At 39.9% G+C, this 21259-nt stretch overlaps 1 protein-coding gene across 1 annotated transcript in view; it reads right to left on the bottom strand.

Moving 5' to 3' along the window:
• TRPC6 (transient receptor potential cation channel subfamily C member 6) overlaps positions 1 to 15570 on the bottom strand; it is a 110771-nt gene extending 95201 nt beyond the window's left edge. The window contains exon 1 of the mRNA XM_035716257.2: positions 15401 to 15570. Coding sequence (XP_035572150.1) covers positions 15401 to 15570 — 170 coding nt within the window. The remainder of the gene's footprint in view (positions 1 to 15400) is intronic.
• Positions 15571 to 21259: the final 5689 nt, after the last annotated feature.

Raw genomic sequence — 21259 nt, 5'->3', positions numbered from 1 at the left:
GAAATTAAGAAAGCAATTCTATTTACAGTTGCACCAAAAACACTAAGATACCTAGGAATAAACCTAACCAAAGAGGTGAAAGACCTGTACCCTGAAAACTATAAAACACTGTTGGAAGAAATTGAATATGACACAAAGAAATGGAAAGACATTCCATGCCCATGGATTGGAAGGAGAAATATTGTTAAAATGTCTATACTACGCAAAGCAATCTACACATTTAAGGCAATCTCTATCAAAATACCAAAGTAGTTTTCACAAAACTAGAACAAATAATTCTACAATTTGTATGGAACCCCAAAATGCCATAAATATCCAAAGCAATCATGAAAAAGAAAAGCAAAGCTGGAGGCATCACAACTCCAGACCTTAAATTATAAATATATATTTATATTTAAATTATTTATTTATAAATTATAAATACAAAGCTTTAGTAATCAAAACAGTATGGTACTGGCAAAAAAATTGACACATAGATCAACAGAATGGAATAGAAAACCCAAAAATGAAACCTCAACTATATGGTTAACTAATCTTTGATGATGTGGAAAAGAATATCCAATGGGAAAAAGACAGTCTCTTCACTAAATGGTGTTGGGAATACTGGACAGCCACGTTCAGAAGAAGGAAACTGGACCTTGCCTTACACCAGACACAAACATAAACTCAAAATGGATGAAATATCTAAATGCGAGACATGAAACAATAAAAATCCTAGAAGAGAATACAGGCAGTAAATTCTCTGACATCAGCCATAGCAACTTTTCCCCTAGATCCATCTCCCGAGCCAAGGAAAACAAAAGTAAAAACAAACTATTGTGACTATATCAAAATAAAAAGCTTCTGCACAGTTTTCTGTCAAGAAAACTGAAAGGCAGTCTATGGAATGGGAAAACATACTTGCAAAAGACTTATCTGATAAAAAGTTAGCATCCAAAATATATGAAGAACTTATAAAACTCAACACCCCAAAACCAAATAATCCAATTAGAAAATGGTGGAAAGGGAGGTGGGCAAGGGGTGGGGGTGACTGGGTGACAGGCATTGAGGGGGGCACTTGATGGGATGAGCACTGGGTGTTTCGTTATAAGTTGGCAAATTGAATTCCGATAAAAAAATAAATTAATTTAAAAAAAGAAAATGGGCAAAAGACATGGACAGATATTTCTCCAAAGACATTCAGATGGCCAACAGGCACATGAAAAGATGTTCCACATCACCCATCATCAGGGAAATACAAATCAAAACTACAATGAGATCCTACCTCACACCCGTCAGAATGGTTAAAATTAACAACACCGTAAACAACAGATGTTGGTGAAGATGTGGAGAAAGGGGAACCCTATTGTACTGTTGGTGGGAATGAAGGCTGGTGCAGCCACTCTGGAGAACAGTGTGGAGGTTCCTCAAAAAGTTAAAAATAGAGCTACCCTATAATCATGCAAATGCACTACTGGATATTTACCCAGAGGATACAATAACACTAATTCAAAAGGATATATGCACCCAGATGTTTATAGCAGCATTATTTACAATAACCAAGATATGAAAGCAGCCCAAGTGTCCATCAGCTGATGAATAAATGAAGAAAATGTGGTTTACACATACAATGGAATGTTATTCAGCCATTAAAAAGAATGAAATCTTGCCATTTGCAACAACATGGGTGGATCTAGAGAATTCAATGCTAAGTGAAATAAGTCAGTCCAAGAAAGACAAATACCATATGATTTCACTCATATGTGGAATTTAAGAAATAAAACCAGCAAATGGGGAAAAAAAAGAAACAGAGAGGCAAACCAAGAAACACATTCTTAGCACTAGAGAACACACTTATGGTCACCAAAGAGGAGGAGGGTGGGGGATGGAGGAAATAGGGGATGGGGATGAAGGACCGCACTTGTGATGAGCACCAGGTGATGTTTGGAAGTGCTGAATCACTATATTTTACACCAAAAGTATGTATGTTAACTAACAGGCATTAAAATAAAAACTTAAAAGGAAGAAAAGAAATTTGTTAAAACTTATTTTAAGGGCAGCCCCGGTGGCGCAGCGGTTTAGCGCCGCCTGCAGCCCGGGGTGTGATCCTGGAGACCCGGGATCGAGTCCCTCGTCGGGCTCCTTGCATGGAGCCTGCTTCTCCCTCTGCCTGTGTCTCTGCCTATCTCTCTCTGTGTGTATTTCTCATGAATGAATGAATGAATGAATGAATGAATGAATGAATAAGTAAATAAATAAATCTTAAAAAAAAACTTATTTTAAAAACTCTGAGTCTGTCTTTTCTTTATGAGAACATTTTTTATGTACTGATCCGATTCCTTTATTTGTTATAAAACTATTTAGGACTTCTCTATCTTCATGAGCCAATTTTGATATCTTCTATTATTCTGAAAATTGGCCACAGAGTCTTAATTTTCAAACTTTGGGCATATGTAATATTTTCATTGTAATTTATTTTTAACTATCTTAAGATTTCTAATTATGATTTCTTCTTTATCTATGAAATGTATAAATGCATACATTAAGATTTATGAAAACTGTTTTTACTTATGAGGGTTTTTTCCCCACATCCTCACTAACACTTGTTTCCTGTGTTATTCATTTTAGCCATTCTGGCAGCTGAGTTGGTATCTCAGTGTGGTTTTGATTTGCATTTTGCTGACAATGAGTGATGTGGAACATCTTTTCATATGCCTGTTGGTCATCTGCTTGTCTTCTTTGAGAAATGTCTGTTCATGTCTCCTGCCCATTTTTTAATTGGATTATTTGTTCTTTTGGTTTTGAATTTTATAAGTTATTTCTACATTTCGGATACTAACCCTTTATTGGGTATATCATTTGCAAATACCTTCTCCCATTCTGTAGGCTGCCTTTTGGTTTTGTTGATTGTTTTCTTTGCTGTGCAGAGGCTTTTTATTTTGATGTAGTCCCAGTAGTTCACTTTGCTTTTGTTTCTCCTGCCTCAGGAGACTTATCTAATTCAATTGCATTGTGATCATATAGTATTTCTATGAGATACATACTCTTTTACTAAAATTTATATGTGCTAGACAATAAAGCAAAACTCAACAAATCTTAATGTTTCACATGTGCTTGAAAAAAGTGGACATTCTTTAAATAGTCATGTTCTATATATATGTCTAATAAATCACGCTGTGTAATTTATCTTTCAAGTTTTCTTATTTATAATTTTTTATTCAACCTATCAAAAATTGAGATTTCCCACCATGATGATAGGTTTTCAATATGGCTCTTACAGTTCCTTCAATATTTGCCTTTATTTCTAAGGCTACTTTATTGTAGGTATGCAGATTTTTAACTTTAATACTTGCAAGATGAATTATACTTTTTTATAATTTTGTAGTTGGCCTCTATTTCCCTACTAATGGATTTCCTTTGAAGCATTTTTTTCTTTTGGTTTAGTGTACCTACCTATATTTCTCTTTGTGTTTGCCAGATGTATCTTTTTTCCTCTCTTGATGTCCAGTTTTTCCATGTCCTTATGTTTTAGATGTCTCAGATTTATTTTTTTTTAATTTTTATTTATTTATGATAGTCACAGAGAGAGAAAGAGAGAGGCAGAGACATAGGCAGAGGGAGAAGCAGGCTCCATGCACCGGAAGCCCGACGTGGGATTCAATCCCGGGTCTCCAGGATCGCGCCCTGGGCCAAAGGCAGGCGCCAAACCGCTGCGCCACCCAGGGATCCCGGATGTCTCATATTTAAATGAAAGATAACTGGATTAAGAAAAATCTATTTTGTAAATCTGTTTTTTTTCACCTTGGTGAATTTTGTCAATTAAATTTTATCTTAACTGATATATACGGACTTTTTTTTACCATCTTATTTTTTGCTTTGAATTTATCCTGTTTCTTTTTCTTGGCTTCTTTTTCCTTGCTTGCTTTTTCCCCAGTTGACTGTTTTCCTCTGTCTTTATTTTCCCTTCACTGATTGGTAGAGTTATACACTCTATTTCCACTCTTCCATATTCTTACAGAAGCTACCTTTGAAGTTTTACAGTGCACAGTTAAAGCATCCCCACTTCCCAAGCAGCATCACTTCAGAATCTTTTTTTTTTTTATGATAGTCACAGAGAGAGAGAGAGAGAGAGAGAGAGAGAGAGAGAGGCAGAGACATAGGCAGAGGGAGAAGCAGGCTCCATGCACCGGGAGCCCAACGCGGGACTCGATCCTGTGTCTCCAGGATCGCGCCCTGGGCCAAAGGCAGGCGCCAAACCACTGCGCCACCCAGGGATCCCACTTCAGAATCTTTTTAAGTCTGATAACTCCTTCTCAGCTCACATGATTTTAGTTCTGTCTTTTTTTTAAACCTATGAATTATAATTACTATTATTCTCCTATAATGTGTAAATAACTACATATCTACATAGGTATGTTTCATTTCTCCCATTTCTTTGCCATCTCAGACCACCCTCCTAAGAAACATTTCTAGTCTAGTACAGACTGTCCTGACTTATGATAGTTCCACTTACAGTTTTTTGACTTTATGATAGCATGAAAACTATACACATTTGGTAGTGACCATACATCAAACGTTGAGTTTTGATATTTTTTCTAGGACTAGCAGCATGTGGTCTGGTGCTATCTGGATGTTTACAAGATCATTTTTAGTGAATCTGTTATAATCTAGTTTCAGTGCCTTGTAACTGTCTGGAGACCTCTCCTTATTTATTGTCACATATGTGTTGTGGCTTTGTTGTGGTTCCATCTCTTTCATCAATTCTAAAGACTTCGCCAATATTTTTCAGTTATTTCCTCATCTATTCTCTGTATTCTTTGCGTATGGGACTTGGAATACATGTAATGTCTGCAATTCCAGCCTTTCCATCCATTAACCTTGCTCACAGTTCCGCTCACAGTTTACATGATTTTCTGCATTCTAAGAGATTTCTTACTTCCCGTCTTCTAGGTCACGTTTTTCCCCTACAAGCAATTCTCTCTCAGGCTGGATGCAGTCTTCCACACTAACTCTGATCTATTGATCATTTTATCTCAACAATATATTTTTTTTAATTTATGGAAGTTGTTTTGTTGTTTTCCAATATGCTTGTTCATCTTGGACAATTTCTTTTGCTTGTTCACTTTTGTGATTCCATCTTGATCTCTTTGCTTAATTCAAGTAATTTTATTTTCTTATCATAAGTCCTTCTACAAATTCCTTGGGGGATTTATATCTCGTATATGGTTTCTGTTGACTCCCACTCATGATGGCTGTTTCCTTGTGTAAGATGAATTAAATAAATACACACTCATAATCAAGGATCACCAATTTGTGGAGAATTTAGAGGACAAGTATTAATTGAGGAGTCTCAGGGCCAAGGGGTATCCTGAACCTGAGATCAGGAGTTCTGCCTTTCAAGAGAACTCACTGTGCAGCACTGCTCTGCTAACCTCTGTCTTGTGATGTGGAAAAACAGAGGCCGGGATGCTTATTCTCCCCACTTCCTGCAAGTACAGAAATATAAATTGTTTTATGCAGAATTTAGTTGTTTTGTAATAGGATGGCTGCTAATGTAATCTATTCTACTACACCATTGGAGGCAGAATTACAAAAAAATTTTTCAAAACTTCATAATATTCAGAAAAAGAAAGCCAGCTAATTTGGCTTTGACAATAAACTTATTTAATAAGAAAATTTTTCTCCTTTGGGTAATTTTATTCCTTCAAATCTTGGGTGATCTGAATAAGAACAAACTTAGTCCATAGTTTATGAAATTACAGATAATCCAAATCAGGAAGAAGGTCAATATTAAGATAGAAATAAAATTCTTTGTCTTCTAGTTTAAATATAAAATTACTGCATCATACTTTTACTTAAGAAACAAACTAGAAAGTTCACTTTTCTCATATGCTTTCTCATAAAACACTACATTACTTTCCTGACATTGTATCAAGCAAAACATATAGAAACATCATTTATTCTCCTAAAAGATATCAATAGCACCTAGTATATAGTAGTATTTGATGAGAATCTGCTGAATTAAAGTATAATATTTCCCATCTTATCTGATAATATCTGATCATTGGATCCTAGGCAGAAAAATGAATGTTTAAATCCCATAGCTTTTTCTTGGATAAATATATAGTAATGGTTTTCTTGATTTAAATTAGGTTTAGTTCCTAACTCTGGTTTTCATAGTCAACCTAAAGTAGCTGAAACAAAATTCCAAAATTTGGAGGAATTTTTTAAATGTTATTCCCAGGCAATCCTAGTAATTATGATCTTGTTGGACCATCATAATTCTTAGGGAATCTATATTTAAAAAACAACTCAAGGGATTCTGATACGTAGCCAGATTTGCAAACTGTATCCTCATCTTCTGGGACATATGTTTAGACAAGAGGCTGATAATATATTCTCTGTGTTTATATCACATAATATGCAACACTTTGAAATAATTGATCCAATTTTTAGAGGACAGATTGTAATGAAAATCAACTAGATGACTTTGATTACTGCAGAGTTTGCCCAGGCACAACTTGGTCCAAATCAAAGTTATCAATATGATGCAACATTCAGACCATTTTCACTTAACCATTTCTTTCTCACTTTCTTGAATTTAAGTTGGATTATTTCATCAAGTACTTAAGAATTTCCTAGATAGGGCAGCCCTGGTGGCACAGTGGTTTAGTGCCACCTGCAGTCTGGGGCATGGTCCTGGAGACCCGGGATCAAGTCCCACATCAGGCTCCCTGCATGGAGCCTGCTTGTCCCTCTGCCTGTGTCTCTGTCTCTCTGTCTCTCTCTCTCTCCCTCTCCATGTGTGTCTCACATTAATAAATAGATAAAATCTAAAAAAAATTTTTTTAAAAAAAGAATTTCCTAGATAAAAAGAGCTTTGGTCTCAGAAAACTCAGTTTTTACGCAATTGTTTCCATATAACTTACATAAAAATTCAAGAACCTTTCACCATTTTAGTAAAAACAAAAAAGATAGACCCCCCTGGGTATTTTGTCAACACAGTATAAAAAATGAAATAGTTAGTATTAATATATTCTTGTTTGTAGGATTATTAAAAATATTTAACAAGCACCATCTTAGGACTCAAGCATATATCACATGCTCTTAGAATTCATCCAAAAACCTGAGGTGCAAGAACATGAAACTCCAATATTGCAGTGCTTCTGAAAAAACTAAGATGAAAACATGGTACCTTAGCAGCAAAAGCTAGCAACACCATTTGAGGTCCAGGGAGAAAGGAACTGAAGTGATAAGGCCAATCCACTGAAATCACTTTGGATAAAAGAAACATCAATGCATTCATCCAACAAATATTTCATGAGTGCCTGGTCACTGTTTGCAGACCAGCTCCCTGTTCTCAGGGAGGTGCCATTCTCCTGGCGGGGAAGAAGTACAAACAAGAAGCAAACAAACATGAGCTCACATAAACTGTCAGATACGAGCTCAAGTTCTGGTTCAGATGCTGGACAGCTGTAAAATGAGAAGTTACGTTTCTGAAACCTCTGCTTCCTCATTTACAGATGGAAATCATATAACACAAGTTTGCTATGAGAATCAAATAAGCTAATATAAATAAAGCAAAAGACTCTCATAGTCTTATCTGTGTTTCAAAGTCAGCTGGAGAATAAAGTTCAAATCTTGTAAATTCTGGACTGACCAGAAAAGGTGTCCTTTGCTTATCTTTCCTATCCCATTCTCTCCTTTACCCCAATTCCAGAACCAAACACCAGGAACTCCATGTAACTGCAAAGTCATTTTAATTGCCCAGCACCAACAGCTTTTGGTCTATCATAGATTCTTTTAATTCTTTAAGGAAATGCTGTATCACCATCATTCTTTTGGGAACAGAGGACAGGTCTGTGTAGGATAACAAGGGCATTGAAGATTCTGAGTGGAAAAGTGACTCAGAAAATCCATTTCTGACATGAAGGAACTTAGGAAATACATTAACCAAATTCATTTTGTTTAGATTTCCTTTTTTTCATCTGTGCATAAGAGTTATATGCGACCCAACTCTGTATGTAATTAAGTCTAAAAAGCTTTTCAATAGATATAAAACAAAAATCTAAAGTATAGTTTAATTGATAGCATTTTTTTTTGCTTATATGTTGAATGCATATAAAATATCAGGGCAGGTTACACAATTGATAGAACTTTAGATTCAATGAAACATGGTGTTCATGGGTCCCAAATATGATGCCTGGGACATCAAAGAACTTAAGCAAATATTTGTTAAAAGAAATTAATGCATCCTACAAAATGGAATACAGTGTCTGGCCCTGAATGCCCAGCCACGAAAAGATGTTCTGCAGAAAACAGTCTCCCAGGTAGTAGCAGGGATTTTATCCTGCCCAGGCATCAGCTTCTTGCCACTGCCAGCCACCCTCCAACTCATTCACTGCAAAATTCTTGTTCAAAGAATTTAACATAGTAACAATAACAACTAGTTTTATCTGTTACAGTTTAACTGCCTAAAAGAATTTTAAAAAGAGCTTTAGAAACACGTCATTTCCAATTCTTATTATAAATCCCATGATGATTTTCAGTAATGTCCATGAAGAGATCTCATCCCAATTTTGTGTGAGAATTTTGTGCTACAAACCAGAGCTATGGGAATTTAAAGATGAAACATGTCTTGAGTAGACAATGAGTTTTTTTTTTTTTTTTTTTTTTTCTAGAGAGAGAGAGAGAGAGAGAGAGGCAGAGACACAGGCAGAGGGAGAAGCAGGCTTCATGCACCGGGAGCCCGATGTGGGATTCAATCCCGGGTCTCCAGGATCGTGCCCTGGGCCAAAGGCAGGCGCCAAACCGCGGCACCATCCAGGGATCCCGACAATGAGTTTTAATATGACTATCCACACTGTAATTGCCTCTAACAATATGCACTTTCAGATGAAGACACGTAAAATGCTTTTAACCATGATGCAGATCATGCAGTGAAATCTGCACTTTCACACCAGCCAGTGAATCAGGTCAGCTTTCTGATGCAGCCTGCATCACAGCACCAAAGCAACTTAATTTTCACAGGCCGAAATGAAGAATAAAAGAAACCTTTCTCTTTCATTACCTCTGCAGAGTCATCCTCAGCTTGTGGGCCATTTGATAAAATTAGTAAATCAGCTACAGATTAGTCAGTTTGGGCACATTCATAATTTTCCTTTGGTGATAAAGATTGGCAGTTCAAAAACCTGGCATCCCTGTTTATCTGGATAAGTGATAAAATGGAGCCTGCCTTCCTTCCTTCCTTCCTTCCTTCCTTCCTTCCTTCCTTCCTTCCTTCCTTCCTCTTTCTGTCAACTATTCAGTATAATCGTTAGCAAGTCACTTAACCTCTCTGCTGTGGTATTTTTTTCTTTCTTATCAGTAAAATCAGTAAAACGGGCTTGTTGAATACATATGAAGTATGTTAATATGTACAAGGCAGCCTCCTACATAGAAGCCCCTAAAGCCCCTAACAAATCTAGCCACTGTTTTCATTATTGCTGCACATGATCATATAAGGTCAACAGAGATGAGTGAATAAATAGATTATTAACTCAGTGGAAGAAGTGGAATAGAAAGCTCGATCCTCAAAGGTGATGATTTCAACAGAAAGAGAAGGTAGAGGTGAAGCATACTGATCTTCCTAACTTTCCTCCTGTCCTGTCCCCTCACCCAGAGGGTGATATGCTGAGCACAGGACCACAATCTTGCTTCAGGAAATGAGGGCCAACCTGTGCTGTCTCAAGTCCCTATGAAAACACAGAGGAGAAATGATGAGTGTGCTCTCCAAGGGCACCTGCCACCACATATCCAGCTGCGTGGACGCTGAGAGGGTAGGGAATGGGTGCAACCTCCCAACCCAACAACTTACTAGCTGTGTAACTCCTTGAACATTGCTTAACCTCTCTAAATTTCAGCATTGTCATTTATAAAATGGACATTAAAAGTAGCCTAGAGGCCACTCCAAAGAGCAAACTACGTTTGAATGACAGGTAGAAAAGGACCTGCTACAAGGTAGTTATTCAAAACTATATGTAATATATCTGTTCCCGAAATACATGTACATATTTTTGATTAGTCCTCTACAGAAACAGCAACTTGCACTAAATGGTAAATAACTCTAGTTAACATTACTTCTCCTCTTTGCCCTGGCTGAGTTACCTGGATGAGGTAGAGAACAATGATGCTGCAATCATATATGTTGTTTGGGAATCTGTAACATTCATTTCTAGATGCTCGCTGCAAACAGACATTCTCTAAGAAATGTGATTCAATCAATTCCAAAGACTTGAGAATCTTGAACAGCATACCAATTTTAGATGCCAAAGTTTAACTGAAATTTGGCATATAGATGAGTACTTCTCCCTGTCCTGAAAGCCCGAGAAGATTCCTACACAAAGAGCAATCACAAATAGTAATTTCATCCAACTGGATCCAATTATATTTAGCATACTTCACAAAGAGGAAGAAAAATAAGAATGGATTTAAGAAAATGTTTTCCTTTTATGATTTACTCTCTAGGAGGCGAAGATGAATTGCCTTATGAAGTTACTTCTTATAACACAAGGAACATAACTGTCTAGAAAAAAAATATGCAATGTCTTTCTAGAGGCAAATCAACATCTTGTTACAGAATACATGAGGCCCTTTCAGCGTATCTGGCAGTGACTCCACAACCTGCAAAGCTGACCCCTAAAAAACATCTTCATGATAATAATTTGTTAGCAGCGGATGTTGCTTCAAGCCAGGGGAGGTTTGGAACCAAAACAGGTTGTCTCTGTCATGTAGAACAGACCTCCAAAGTGGTCAATTAAGAGACCCACCAAATATCCAAGAGATGGAACAGAGGTCCATTCATAAATGAAGAAGGGGAAGCAAATCCAAAGGTGACTTTTACATTTGCTTTTCTCCTACTAGTAGCTTCCAAACTGCAAACCCTTCACCAAAGCCCAGGTCTATGCTTTATGATTATATTCTATTTTTTTCCCAAAGGTCATAATGGATCCTTAGGATTCTCTGTGAAGTCTACACTACTATGTATGAATCCCTTTTTGGCCATATTCATATTTAAAGAGACCCTATCAGCCATGGAACATTGACTTTGTATAAAACATTATGTGAATAATTTCTTTTATATAAAAGAAAACCACAGTTCATACAAGCTACACATTATATAACAGATATCAAGATAATGTGAGTACATTTCCATCATATATATTTTTATTTTAGAGTTTACTCCTTCAAGTCATTTGTATCTTAGTTCATTTTATATATCTCCTCCTATCTTTAATGTTCAGCAATTTCAAAATGGTATGTTTAAATGAGTTTAGTTTTCTATATTGCACTGATATTGTTGTACTTCATAAACACGAGAATTCACCATTTCTGGAAAATTATCACCCTTTATCTATCCCAATGTTACCTCTCCCCTGTCTGTATTTTCCCCTTCTGGGACTTCTATCTTCTAGTTCCATAACTCAATGATGTTGATATGTTTCATTTATTTATGTCTGCATTCTGGGTATTATCACCAAATTTGCTATGGTCAATCTGCATTTTAATCCTTCCACTGAATTTTTTATTTCAAAATTATACTTTTCATTTATAGATTTTCCATCTGTCTTTAAAAAATTAGTCTTACTTTCTTAGGGTTTGATTTCTTGTTACATGTTGTCAATATTTTATACATGCCCATCTTACATTCTTTCTTGTGTTGTTATATTATGTCAAGTGTTTACATTTAAAAACTGCTGTTATGTGTTATGCTGACTCTTCTCATGGATCATATCATCTGCTCAGTCTCAGTCCTGGCCAATTGTTTCCTTGTATGTTTGGTCACATATTACTGTGAGCATTTCCTCAGAAGGCTTGCTGTTTCCTTGAGGATCCTTGGCAGGGGGTACGATTGCTTCAGGACAGCTTTGTGTTTTCCTCTGTGAGGAGCCCCAGGGGTATTTTTTTAAATATAAATTTATTTTTTATTGTTGTTCAATTTGCCAACATATGGAATAACACCCAGTGCTCATCCCATCAAGTGCCCCCCTCAGTGCCCATCACCCAGTCACCCCCACCCCCCGCCCACCTCCCCTTCCACCTCCCCTAGTTCATTTCCCAGAATTAGGAGTCTCTCATGTTCTGTCTCCCTTTCTGATATTTCCCAGGGGTATTTTTTGACAGGAATATTTCTAGGTCAGCAGGTGGTATAAAAAAACAAAAACAAAAACAAAAACTCACAAGACACAGGCACAATGAATAAAATTCTTAGCAGAAGATTTCCTTCTTACTAGTCAAGTTTTTGTTTTCACTCATGGCTGGTGGCATTTATTAAAGGAAGGGTCCTGGTTTCACGCAGGGATAGGAATCCCTTGATTCCAGCTCTGGGCCTCATTTGGAACCAAGGCCTTAGCTTCACCTCTGTGCCATGCAGATATTGGAATCCAATCTCTGTGGTCACATTGATCCATCCCCTGTGGGGCAGCCACGGGTCAGTTCATACACAGGCTGTACTTGACTTTTCACTGCTTTGCTTCAGGCACATGGTAATAATCCTCTCTCGTTGATTGATTGATTGCAAAATTAGTTAATGTTTTGAAGTCATTTTAAATATTTAACTCAGTATTACTAGGTATTTGTACAGAATTTTTTTAGATTATCTCAGTCTACTGCATTGCCAGAGCTTTAGTTTATAAACACTTCACTGTTTCATTATTTATAATCATTTAATCAATTAGTCCTTCCCAAGCAGAAGTGTAGTAGAACTGTATTTCAGATGTTGAGTAGTTAGAAACCCTTCACATTATTTTTTATGTCCAGGATTCTTTCCCATGTTCAGAAGTAATGGACTAGAGACATACTTTTAACTTCTAAGTGAAATAGCTCTGAAATGCCTCCTGGGATCCAGGAAGGATGTGGGTCATTTCTTGATAATCACCATTACAAACTGATCAAAAAAGGGAGTGTATTAACTGATTTCTAACTAAAAGTTGGAAAGAGAGAAAGGGGATCTTTTTTTCTACATATCATTTTGAATGTTACCCCTCAAACACTATTGAGGCCTGAAAATATGCAACTGCTCTCAAATAAGATGATGTGCCACAATTTTCAGTAGTAAAAGCCTCATGATATAAACAATATAACATGAAAGTCTTTCTACACATGTAAACTATGAAACAGAATTTTAAGCAAAAGTCATAGAATATGTTCCACAGAAATTACAACTTTCAATAATTTGTGATCTTATAAGGGAAAAATCTCAATGATTTGAGAAAATGGTGATACCCATATCTACAGTGTACTAATGATTGCCACCTTCACAAATAATACCTTATACTATAACATATCATATTAATTATAGTATGATTCGACATGATGCGGGGGTGTTCACGAATTGAAGCACATTACAATATCTCCGTCATCTTCTGCTGTCCTGGTCTACACATTTAGAATGGTCTGAGTTTCCTGAAGCAAGAAAGGAGAATTATTCTCTAGAGAGTAGGTAATGTTAAGAAGTAGATATATCAATAAGGCAGTGGATCACGTTCAAAGAAAGTACGGGGCAAAGTTTACAGAACAACTTAGAATTATCACTTCACTTAGTCCCTGTCACTACTAATTTACAACCACAAATTTTTAAAATCAAATTATTATTTCCCACACACAGAGTAACAGATGATTATAGAATAATCAGGTGAAAAAAAATCTAAATTTTCTCTACAGGACAGTCTAATTTTTAAAAAGCAGTATAGCTTTTTAAAGTTGCTTAATTAGCTGCAGATGACATTACCAAATATATAACCGTCAGTCTTAGTAGGTCTCGTCTAAGCCAATAAAAAAAATTCACTTTTGTTTTAAACATATACCCTCAAAGCACATTTGAAAATAGCTGTATTCAGAATATGTAGGATTGACTTTTTTTTTTCTTCACATGTATCTCCTTGCTCCTCAGAGCATAGTCCATGGACAGCATCATCTCAGAGACTGTTAGATATGCAGAATCTTGGGCTACACCTAGGCCCCACACAATCTGAATCTGCATTTTAACAAGATTCCCAGGTGATTCGTTCGCCCATTAAGGCTAGAGAGACACTGTGCTATAGACATAGAAATATTTTCTAATTTAATGTCAAGAACAAGATTTCTTTTGTGGATGATGGAAATGTTGTGGAAGACTCTCATAGAGAGTGATGATTTTTTTCACACTTTTGTGGATATATTAAGCACTGATCTGTACAATGTGAACGAATTCTATGGTATGTGAAATATATCTTGATATTTGAAAAAGGAAGAAAAGATAATAGTAAGTGCTTCAAATTGTACAGCACAGAGATGAATGGAACCAGCTCCAACTTTTTTTCTCTTATCTTGGGAAAAAATTAGATGCACCATTTCCTGGGGCTCACCTCTTCCTGAGAAAGGGAACAGCCCATCTGAGATTCTGGGCACACCTGACCTACCACTGGAAGGCGCACCTTTCATCACAAGGTTGTGCCAGGAGCCTGGCAGGGGGGAGACGGTGAGGAGGTGAGCGCCCCCCGCTCGAGCCGCTTACCCCGCTGCTGCTCAGCACCGCCTTCCTTGGAAACCGCGCGGAAACAATGTCAGGAAGCCACACCATCCAATCAAGGGAAGTGCAGAGAAGCAGGAACGCTATCTGCCGGCTGCACGTGCGCTCGCAGAGCCTGCTCCTCACCCCCACCCTCTGACTGCCCCTGTCGCCCCCGCCGCCCCCGCAGAAACCCCGCCAGCTTCTAAATCAAACCTTCTAGTTACTCTACCCCCTGGCATCTACATCGGACGACTCTCCACCCCCCCACCCCCCCCACCGGGTGCCCTCGGTGAGTGCTTGGCGCTCGGGCTGGGACAGCGCACAGGGCTCCCGCGGCCCCGACTTTACCGGGAGACCTGCGGTGGGCGCAGGATGTACGGGGCAAGCCCACCCGGCACTGGCACCTCTGAACTTCTGCGCGGCCTGGCCGCGACAGGGAGCGCAGGGCGGGGGCAGGCAGGGGGCGCGGGGCGCGCGGGCAGCGCCGGGGACCCTAGAGTTGTAACCCTCTGTCCCTCGGACGCGGAGTCCGGCAGCCACGAATGCGAGCCAGTGCCTGGCCCAGACTGTGCGTTCGGCGCAGCGACAGGGGTCTGAGCCGACTGGGAGCCAGCCGGGCTGGAGACGGACCCGTGACATCGTCCGTGGGGCCGGGGGGTGCCGTGGGTCACGCTCTCCTGGCCCAAGTCCCCGCGTGCGCTCAGCAGGGCCACCCCCCGGACGCGCGGCCCCCAGCTCCCCGGCCCCTCAGGCTCTGTCCAGGCTCGCGTGGCCGAGGAGGGACATGCGGGTCCAGAGGCCCCTCCGCCCGCGCCCCCGGCCCGCGCCCCCGCGCCCCCGCGCCCCCGCGCCCCGCGCCCCTGCGCCCGACCGCCCCGGGCCCGCACTCACAGGCAGGGATAGTAGCCGTAGGCCGGCCGCGGGGGCTGAGGGCCGCCGTCGTCTCCAAGCTCCGAGTCCAGGAGCAGATAGTCCTGGCTCTGGTTGCGCCGCGCGCCGGCCCCGGCCGCCCTCCGGGGAGAGCCGCCCCTGCCGGGGGCGAACCCCCGGCCCTGGTTCATGGCTCGCGCGCCTGCCTGGCCGGCGGGGGCCGGGCTCCCGGGGAAGGCACGTCGGGCTGCGCGGCCCGGGCCCCAGCGGAGGTGAGGGCTGCGGACTCCGGCGGCTCCGAGCTCCGCCAGCCGCTCCCAGGCCGGCCCGGGGCGAAGTCGCCACTCGGGGGTACCCGGGGGACCTAGCCCAGCGCGTCGGGTGAGGGGACCCCGCGGGGAGGGGGCCGGGGCCTCGGGGCGGAGCGAGCGCGGGCGGGGCGGGGAGCCGAGCGGGCGGCGCGGGGCGTGGAGCCAGGAGTCCCGGTGGCGACCGGACTGCGGCGGCGCTGCGCCCGCCTCCCCTGGGGCCCGCGGGGGTCCCCGCCTTCGAGGGGTTCGGCGGCCTCCGCGCTTCACCCGCTGCCCTGGACTAGGTGGAACCACGCGCTCGCCCTCCCTCTTTGCTCTTTTTCTTTTCCCATTTTTCTCTTCTCTCCTCTTTTTCTTTCCTCCTTTCCTCCTTCCCTCCTTCATTCCAGTCTCTTTCTCTCTTCCCCCTAAGTCTGCTTATTTGGAAATAATACAAATTGAGAACTTTCTAGGAAGGTTCCTTTAAGGAAGATTCTTGAAGTACCAAAGAAACTTGTTTTGTTTTTGTTTGTTGCAAAGGACAAGAGCCTCTCCTTTCTCCAGACCGTCTTCAGTCTCTTAGGGCATCTTCTCTCCCGTCCCCAACCCCTGAATTTACTGTAACTCTTTATTTTAAAATGAACGACGTTCTATGTTCCCAACACCAGATGTGCCCAGTTCCTGAGCAACAAAAATAGGCAGGCATTTTATGATGAGACGATAAAGACAGCAGCCTACTTACTTCAGAGAAAACCTTTCTTTCCATCTCTGCAAATGCTGAAATTATTTCTCTGCCAGATGTTTTCTCCATTTCTAAACTGTTTTTAAGATTTAGTTTTAAATTCTGTTTAATCCTCACAGATGTGAGAATTTAAAACTTCTCAGCAAGAATGAATCAATATCAATAGTTGTTTAAGAATCAATCAATTAGGAATCCGATTCATTTATTCAACAAATACTTAATCAATGCCAACTGTGTACCAAGCACCATTTTAGGATTCAGAGACAAATTAGCCTGATAAGGGCCCTACTTGCCTTCATGGAGCTTTCATGGAAGAAAGAGATTAAACCAGAGACATAGGCCACGATGAAAATGAGACGGGTTGGGGGATCCCTGGGTGGCTCAGCGGTTTAGTGCCTGCCTTTGGCCCAGGGCGCGATCCTGGAGTCCCAGGATCGAGTCCTGCGTGGGGCTCCCGGCATGGAGCCTGCTTCTCCCTCTGCCTGTGTCTCTGCCTCTCTCTCTCTCTCTATCATAAATAAATAAATGAATAAACCTTAAAAAAGAAAAAAAAGAAAATGAGATGGGTTGATGTAATGATGGTAACTGGCAACTACTTCAGGTCAGGTAAAGAGGCCTCTCCAAGCAGGTGCTGGTTAAGGGAAGAGAGAAGGCAGGGAGCCAGACATGAAAAGATCAGAAAGAAGCCCACTACAACTGTATTGAAGACAGCCAGACTGTCTGAAATTCTTTTTTTTTTTTAAAGATTTTATTTATTTATTCATGAGAGACACACACACAGAGAGAGAGAGAGAGAGAGAGAGAGAGAGAGGCAGAGACACAGGCAGAGGGAGAAGCTAGCTCCATGCAAGGAGCCTGACATGGGACTCAATCCCGGGTCTCCAGGATCATGCCCTGGACCAAAGGTGGCACTAAACTGCTGAGCCACCCAGGCTGCCCTGAAATTCTGAAGTAAAGGTACCTCTGCATACCATGAAAAGTGAGCAATGAAAGGGATTTTGGAAGTGTGAGCAAAAGCAATCAACTTGATAGAAGGGGGAAGAGATGACAAATTTAGAGTTTCTGAGTTTGCCAGCACTGGGAACGAGAGAGCTCAGGAGGGTGAAAGCCACTGCACCCTGAGGGCGCAAGTAGGTGGCACGGATGGATGGATGGATGGATGGATGGATGGATAGAGTAATAGACCAAAAAAAAAAAAATAGGAAAACACTCTTGACCTCAAAGACTAACCTCAGTCATTCTAAAGGGTGTTGTTCCTAATTTAAGAATCTCCTTTTTTGTTCTGTCCACATCTGGAGCCATGATTTAGAGTTTTGATTTTTTTCTGGTCATTATACCCAGCAATAAGAAAATCTGCTTGAAATGTGTTTGTTCATGGCAAATACTGTCTGTAAGAACTCAACTGCTTGATGCTTGAATGAATCAGTTAATAAATGTTTAATTTAAATGGCACCAAGGCAATCTGTTTAGAAACATCAACTGGAGGAAACAGTTAAGTGGGGAAGTAATATTCAAATGTTTTTGACCTGACTCGAATTCTGTAAGTCAAAGCAAAATTGGAAAGGGCTGAGGGTAGTCTACGGCCATACCACCCTGAACGCGCCCGATCTCGTCTGATCTCGGAAGCTAAGCAGGGTCGGGCCTGGTTAGTACTTGGATGGGAAAGGGCTGAGGGTGTTAGTTGACGTGTTAGTCTTTAACTTAAAAACAAACAAACATTGAGACACAACTACCTTGTTGTTTTGTAGTTAGTTGCACTGTCTGTCCCTTTTCTCATCACACAGTTTTTCATACTCAGGTAGCAACCTTCACACTGAAAATGTTATTACAGTAAACTTCTGATGTGATATCAGTTTATCCTTTTGCAACATAAGACTCACTTTTCTCTATTCTTTGACATAGAGTTGGTACTGGACCAGTAAATGCATCTGTCCACAGAGGCAGAAGTAGGCTCTCAAGGACTTGATGCAGGTCCACAGAGAGAAGCAGGTTGGTAGTCTGAGGGCCTGTGTTCTTGTTTTAACCATTCCCTTCACTGAGAGCTTGTGATTTCCTCTCCTGCTTAGCCATTGCTAAGTGATGGGTTCCTACCAAGGACCCCTCAGTCTTTTCCTGCGTTGTAGACTTACCTTCTAAGTGTCGTTTCTTCAATCACATTTAAGAACATGGTGGCACTAAAAGACAAGACCAATTCTCGATCTAGTAATATGTTTTAACCAAGTGCAGCAGCGTTGAGGGCATGCAGACCAAAGAAAGTAGTTGGCAGAATGAGAAAATACAGTGCTCAAAGTGAAAACCATTGGGTGTGTGAAGAAGTGACAGTTCTCACAGAGATCGGGTGGTATGCGTGTGCTGATAGGTCTGCTGATGATGTTGAGATCAAACAGGACACTGGGCTGGGACTTCTAAATTCAGGGCTCTGTTCTCTATGGGGTGGTAGGGACACCATGACAAGATCACTTCCTCCTCACTACACACATCTGCATGGTTTGATTGATACTGATTAATTTTACAAAAGGTATAATTATTATAACAGTATTTTGAAAAGTTAAGTGGGGCAAAATGAATAAGAGAAGGGGTTGCTCCCTAGAGAGTCTCGAGCTAGGAGCCCAAAGGCAAAGAAAACAGAATTGTCACTGGCCTCAGGGACAAAGGCTAGGAGAATGAGAGGAGATGCTTCCTTGCTCAGGGAGAAACTGAGGAGGTGCTCCGTGGAAGACGGGGCAGCTGCTGCTGCTGACAGGAAGCTACTGACACGGGAGCTTTGCTGGGAAATGCAGTTTAGGGTGAGTTGGCCGACAGCTACAGATAATAGTAGAGTCAGGAAATCATCTGGGTAATTTAAAGCATGGAGCTCCAAGTCCTGACTCCTAATTCATGTAGAATACACAGAGGAAAAACGAAAGCCCAGAAGCTTCAGAAGGACTGGTCTTCTCTCGGTGAAGGTCTTCATAGGTTAGGGCTTGAGGCAGATACTTGCATGCACTACATCTCTGAACCTCCCTATCTTAATTTTTAAAGTAATGAGGTTGTAATAATTGCATTTACTATCTCTGTTGTAGCTAAAACTTTATTATGTTAAACATTAGAAACACTATGTGAAACATCAGCAATTTATTTTAATTTACTATATTGACTTGAGCTTAAATAGGCGTTCAGTATCTTAATATTATTATACGGATATTGTGTAAGCACTGTGATCACCGCGGCTTTGCTTAGGATAAGTCATGCTGGACTAAATTAACTTGTCTTTTGGTAGAATGATTAGAATCCTTTCAGTAAACTACTGACCAAGGGCATCATGTAATATATTTGGCAGCAAGATTAACAAATACAGACTGGGTAACAGAGGAATGGTTCATAAACAATCAGAGGACAGTTGAGAGCACTGCTGAGTTATGGAGTGGAGTCACCCTGGCTCAGGAAATGCAGACATATCAAGAATGGATGGAACTGCCTTATATGTAGTTATTTTCTTATCACTGGAAGTAGTCAAATACAGCCTGGACCTCAATTTTCTACATATGCTGTAAAGTGAATAATGTTAACTTTGGTAAATTAAATGAACACCAAGATCCCTTAAGCACAAGTACAAAATTAAAAAATTAACCATCCCCAGGGATCCAAAATGCAGAGTTGATAAAAAACCAATATCTATTCTAAATGTATGTTTAAAAAAAAACTTAGGAAACTAAGAATAACAGACACATCATGACCATGGTGAAGATTACCTATTTCAAATAAAACCAACATGGAGAAATATCAAAGATGCTTCCATTGATGGAAGGAATAAGGGAAAAGTGTCCCAATACATTACTATTGCTCACTAACTAAGAACTTCTACAATAAGCTAAATAAAATATGATAAATAAATAAGAGGAAAAGTTTGAAAAATATTTTTAACTGAAAATTATTAAAACAGGAGAAAGAAATATGTTTGGAATAATGTTAGAGCATAAAGGTAAACAGAAAACTAAATAGTTCTCCTATATGCTAGCTATAGCCAGTCAAAAAATAGTAAAGGCTAAAAAATATAAAATAAATAGAAATAAATTCAACCAAGAATTGTAGAATTCATGTAAAGTATAAACTTTAAAAAAATGAGTCAAAGTCTACATAAATTATACATTTTATTGATAGTTTGATGAGACTGAGACTGGTATTAAATTTATAGATTAATTTGAGTAGAATGTAGTATTTTAAATATGCATTCCTCTATAGGGACAAGTTTTCTCTATTATTTATTTTTTCTAAGAATAAATGTGACAAAAGCAAGTAAATGCATTTTTAAAAAGCAGTGAAAGGCACTTGCTCTATAAGACATTAAATGATTTAGTAAAACCACAATAAATAGTTGGGTATTCACAAAATGGAAACATTAAAAGAATATAATAGAAAGTTCAGTCAAAGACTTAAGGATATAAGATTTTATGGTATGATAAAGGACATAACTCATTGGGGAAAATGAAGCCATACTGAATAAAAGGAAGTGGGTAAGAGATTTCTTTCTCTACCTTTGCCATAAAGTAAATGAGATGCATTAAGAAATTGAATGTCATTTTAAAAACCATAAAACCTCTAGAGAAAGAGTCAGGTGAACTTTTATTTTTTAATATGTAATCTTCAGGTGTATAATGCCATTCTAAGTATTCCCCTAAAAGCTGAAATAATAAAGAAAAATATTTGGGTATTGACTAATAAAAGCAAAACTTACATCTGTATATGTATTAAATTTTATATTTATACAGAGAACCTTTGAGAGCTGAGCTAATGCAGCCCACCCAGACGACTCATGCCTGCAGGTGTCCAGAGAGGAAAAAGTTGAGAGTTCCAGCTCTCCTGAGGGCT

Source organism: Canis lupus, chromosome 5, assembly GCF_003254725.2.
Source record: "Canis lupus dingo isolate Sandy chromosome 5, ASM325472v2, whole genome shotgun sequence".
NCBI classification, from domain to species: domain Eukaryota; kingdom Metazoa; phylum Chordata; class Mammalia; order Carnivora; family Canidae; genus Canis; species Canis lupus.
Note: the sequence above shows the minus strand (reverse complement) of the source record. Positions and strands in the feature narration are given on the sequence as shown.